Below are 4,866 nucleotides of genomic sequence, written 5' to 3'. Positions count from 1 at the left end.
ATTACACTTTTATATGGTTTGTGTGCAATTCTTGCTCGTAAACTTTAATGGCGCTGGTGTGCCCTTAGTATGAGAATTCATATTAAAATGTAAATGATGAGCAGATTGATTTCTAAACGACCCGGAGCCACTATTTTAAAAGTCAGAAAGCGTTTTGAGGCGTTTGACATCAAAGAGTTGTCTGTCTGCTGTTATCTCTGCTGCAGATAAGAGAGTGAAAACACAATTGTTCAATCTTCTAATGTACCTCGGCGGCGCTTTGATGCAGCTGAAGGTGTTTGCAGGCAGGACAAGGGTTGGACATTACCTCACTCTGAATGTTTTCTGGAGGGAGAAACGAGCGAGTAATTAGCTGATTAGAGGCCCGTCAGAGCAGTTCAGCCTCCAGCCAATCCCAGCGCGCAGCGGCCTCCAGAGGTGGATGCTGACGGAGAGGCACACACACACACACACACATACACACACACACACACACACACACACACACACACACACACACACACACACACACACACACACACACACACACACACACACACACACACACACACACAAACACACACCTCGGTTACTGTCGAGGTGCACTCCGAGGAAAACGATGGAGGAATGCGAGTGGCATTGAGTCTGCGCCTAACCGATGCTCCAGTAGTGCGCGTTTTTAATGAAAAGGCAAAGATAGTTTGCGCGCTGACGCAACAGGTGTGCGCCTTCTGTGTGTGTTTATTCAAAATTCTTCTTTAACCGAAGCTGTCATGGAAAAATCGAAAAACTTCAGAATTGACGCTCTGCTTGCTGATGAGACCAACCGCGGTGGCCGGGAGCTCTCACCGGGTCTGGGCAGCGACAGCCCCGGCAGCCCGGTTTCGTGCCGCCGCGCGGATCCCCCCTCCCCGCGGAGCGCACAACTTCACACCGGAGTAATCCCCAAACCAAGTGTGCTAAATCTCCCCCATCCAGGACTTGCCTCTCTGCCTCAGGGTGCAATCCCCGGTATGTACCCCGCTCCGTACCCTCTGACGGCTCTGGGCGGGCATCCCGCTTTCGCCTACACCGGCTTCACGCAGCTCACGCAGACCTACCCAGACCACCTGAAGGCGGCTGCCATGACGGGATCCCTGCCCCTGGAGCACTGGATCCGTGCCGGCATCATGATACCGCGGATGCCGGATTACAGCTGTGAGTACATCATATCGGCTGAGATTATTTTACTAAACATCCAAAGTCTGGAAGAAAACTGGGACATGATGAAGTGTTGTAAAATGCAGAGTTTCAAAAACAGCTATAGGACAAAGGAAATAAGGATAAAAAAACGATTATTAATTATTATTATTATTATTATTATTATTATTATTATTATTATTATTATTGTTGTTGTTGTTGTTATTAAGTTGTTCGTATGTTTACGATTTTACCATATTTCAATATTTTATTATCATTAAATTATTATTATTATTATTATTATTATTATTATTGTTGTTGTTAAGTTGTTCATATAGTATGTTTACGATTTTACCCTATTACAATATTTATTATTATTAATAATAATATAATAATAATAGCTTGTCTTCGTTATTATTTTCTTTACACATTGACTACACTTGCACTGCCAGTTTAGCCCCATAAACAAATGACTGACACAAAAGTTAAGATTAGCCCATCTACTCCTTCTTTCCTCATTTAAAATTAATTAAAAAACACCAATAATTGTTTCCTTTATTACTTTTTGTATTTCTCTTTGGTTTTACCATTGCAGTACAAACCTTTTCAGTTCCTTTGTGTAATATTTACTTCAAGGAGTTCCTGTCATTGTCCCTCACAGCATCAGTTTTACTGCTTATCTGTGTCATATTTTAATTTTGACTCATTTATACATCCATAAACGCCAAGAAGATGGAAATTGTCTTTGTGTGACGAAATAACAATAAACAAACACCTAAAACGTACTGTAGTTCATCAATAAAAGCCCAAAAGCCTTCATTGAATTTTCATTAAGTTAATGGCATGCCTGTGTTTTTATGGCCTCTGCGCCATGTCCCTCCGTCAACAATAAACTGGAGTAAAGCTATTATAGTTAATGATGGCCAGAGAGTGCTGGCATATGTGTCTCTGTTCCCACCCACAGCATCACGGTGAACTTCTCGTGTCCTTGGTGTTTTATAAACACAGCTAGTCTATAACCAAGTGGTTTTCAGCTGGCAGTTCATTAAAACTTCAACAAAGTATGCAGTCCCTTTGCATGAAACAAACTGCACCAGATATGTTTAGAGGTTTTACGAAGAAATGAGAAATAGCAGATCTTTTTATTATTTTTATTTTTTTGCTCTTCCTCTTGCAGCGGGCCCTCAGTCCGGCCTGTTGGGGAAATGCAGAAGGCCTCGCACCGCTTTCACCAGCCAGCAGCTGCTGGAGCTGGAGAACCAGTTCAAACTCAACAAATACCTGTCCCGGCCCAAACGCTTCGAGGTGGCCACCTCCCTCATGCTGACTGAAACACAGGTAATTCCTGCAGGCTCCACAGTGAAAGGTTGATCTAAACGAGATTTCTTAAAAACTCTTCTTTTCTGACATTGATGTGTGATCTAGTTAGACGTTAACCTTATTAAGTGAATAAGTCCCAGAAGTCGGAGTTTCTTACCTTTATTTGACTAGCAAAGTTTTGCTCTTTGATCCATTTTTGACTGTTATAAATGATAAAACGTGTAGTCAAATATTCACACACATCAAACATGTTTGTGTGTTTATCAAAGATGAGCCTCATTTTGTTGGTACTTCTAAATAATTCTGATATCGTTGACATTTTCATTCATAGACAGCAACAAATATCAGGCCTCTAAAATAATCAAGACTTTAGGTTTGTGCTCTTTTTCATAAGATTCACCAATTAAAATTATTTTCTCTATGTTTCTGCCAAAGAGAATAATACATCAGATTAGATTTTCTTTCAACATAAGATGCAAACTATTACCTCGGGAAGATTCGAGTCAACTGGGGATGCAAATGTCATTGCAATGGAAAATAAATCTCATGGCTCTACATTGAACACATTTGTGTTGTGCCTTCTGTTTGCAGGTGAAGATCTGGTTTCAGAATCGGAGGATGAAGTGGAAGCGCAGCCGGAAGGCCAAGGAGCAGGCTTCCACCTCCAACCAGGCTGAAAAAGAGCGGCTACGCAGCGGAGGGAAGACAGCCTCCGACAAATCCGATGACGGTAGACGAGGTGTGAATCCAGACAGCAGAGGGGCAGATTTTGCCTTGGAGGATGGAGAGGAGGTAGAGGATGAGGAAGAAGAGATGGAGGAAGAAGAGGAGGAACCCCAACATGGGTTTTCTCTTTCTATGAGTAACAGGATCAAAATGCCTCGGTCCACAGACTTCTTGCAGCACAGCAGTAAGCTGGGCTACGACTCCCACAGCCCGTTCTCCGATGACGAGCTGGAGGGGGTTCAACTGGGAGGAGGAGAGAGGAAGATCGGTGCAAGTCTGTGAAACGATATCCTGGTTACACGTGCCAGAAGCTTCACTCCACAAATGTGGTCAAACACGTGTTTACTTGAAAAGATGATTTCCAAATCTGAACATTTGTCTGGGAGAAAAAGGTCAGGAACTTTTCTGATGAAACCACTGATAAAAACACACACTGGACAATAACCCACGTTTAAACTCAGCATGCAGCAACGAAACGAGACTGTTGTCATGAATATCGGCTTTTTTCAACAACGTTGTGTTTGTTCTATCTGCTGCCAGCCGGAGCTCCGGCTCTCAAACGTTCTTTAAGCAAAGAACGTGAATTAAGACAAGTGATGATGACGAGTGACAGCAGCATCATGAGACTGAGCGCTGACACATCTGATGGTTTCTGGTAGAAAATCTGTAGCGTGTTGCCTTTAATTTGGTGCATCGCTTGTAAATATACTTGTTTTTGTGTCCTTCATAAAGTTTAGGAATTTGTTCCTGTGGTTTATATGGCAAGTGATGGACTTAATTTATTTGAATGACTGAAAAAAATGTTATTCATGTATTTATCTGAAACTTATTTGTGGTTCAGCTGTGAAATAAAAAATGTAAAAGCAACAAATTATAACCACACTAATTTTTAATATGCTTCTTACATGAAAACCATCATGATTTTTCATGTCACTGAATGAATGAACAGTGAACACATGAACGAGAACACATAGGCTTGTCCCTAAAGTGAAGCAGACTAAAGAGGAGTCCCTTCCTTGACCTGCACAGCCACAGGGCCCACATGGAGGTGGAGTCCAGTATCTTTTGGGCTCCAGGAGGAAACATCTGCTCATCAGCTTTTTGTGTCCTGATAAGAAGAAGAAATGTGGCCATGTGGTTGTTGGAATCTCAATAAAAGACTTGTCTGTGGATTTATTAATAACGTCGGTTTTACGCCCCCTTTGAGCTGCTTCCTGATGTTGTAAAGCAAACCAATGCATTTTTCATTTCACAATTTTAATTTACAACCAAAGCTCTCAGATATTAATCACTGAGGGGGGGGGGTACTGATAGCCAGATAATTAAGCTAATGAACAGGAAGTCAAGCAATCAAAATCCTGATGGTGACGAGACGCGCAGGGCAGCAGCAGCTGAGCGTTTTAACAGGATTCTGTGTGTGTGTGTGTGTGTGTGTGTGTGTGTGTGTGTGTGTGTGTGTGTGTGTGTGTGTGTGTGTGTGTGTGTGTGTGTGTGTGTGTGTGTGTGTGTGTGTGTGTGTGTGTGTGTGTGTGATATTTTCTTACTCTTAACTGCAGTGGAGCCCCCAGATAATTTTCATAGAACACAAATTTTAAGACATTTCAAACAGTAATTTGGAATGTTATTTTAAAATATATTGTGGAATTTTAAAATACTTTAATT

The 4,866-nt window shown here is 41.9% G+C and overlaps 1 protein-coding gene across 1 annotated transcript; it reads left to right on the top strand.

The window, feature by feature from the left end:
• The first annotated feature begins 438 nt into the window (after window positions 1–438).
• mnx2b (motor neuron and pancreas homeobox 2b) lies at window positions 439–4,617 on the top strand. Its single transcript, XM_054732371.2, has 3 exons — window positions 439–1,176; window positions 2,336–2,496; window positions 3,070–4,617. Exons 1-3 carry the CDS (start codon window positions 753–755, stop codon window positions 3,484–3,486), a joined length of 1,002 nt encoding a protein of 333 aa, XP_054588346.2. The 5' UTR covers window positions 439–752; the 3' UTR covers window positions 3,487–4,617.
• Window positions 4,618–4,866: the final 249 nt, after the last annotated feature.

This window comes from Nothobranchius furzeri, chromosome 9 (genome assembly GCF_043380555.1).
Source record: "Nothobranchius furzeri strain GRZ-AD chromosome 9, NfurGRZ-RIMD1, whole genome shotgun sequence".
Classification (NCBI taxonomy): domain Eukaryota; kingdom Metazoa; phylum Chordata; class Actinopteri; order Cyprinodontiformes; family Nothobranchiidae; genus Nothobranchius; species Nothobranchius furzeri.
The sequence above is the reverse complement of the archived record's forward strand: the minus strand, read 5'-3'. Positions and strand labels throughout refer to the sequence as shown.

Bases quoted from the DNA above. Each gene is read 5' to 3' on its own strand.
- mnx2b (XM_054732371.2), top strand. From the start codon at position 753: ATGGAAAAATCGAAAAACTTCAGAATTGACGCTCTGCTTGCTGATGAG. The intron at 1,177-2,335 runs GTGAGTACATCA...TTCCTCTTGCAG, and splicing joins GCGGATGCCGGATTACAGCT to CGGGCCCTCAGTCCGGCCTG. The intron at 2,497-3,069 runs GTAATTCCTGCA...TTCTGTTTGCAG, and splicing joins TCATGCTGACTGAAACACAG to GTGAAGATCTGGTTTCAGAA.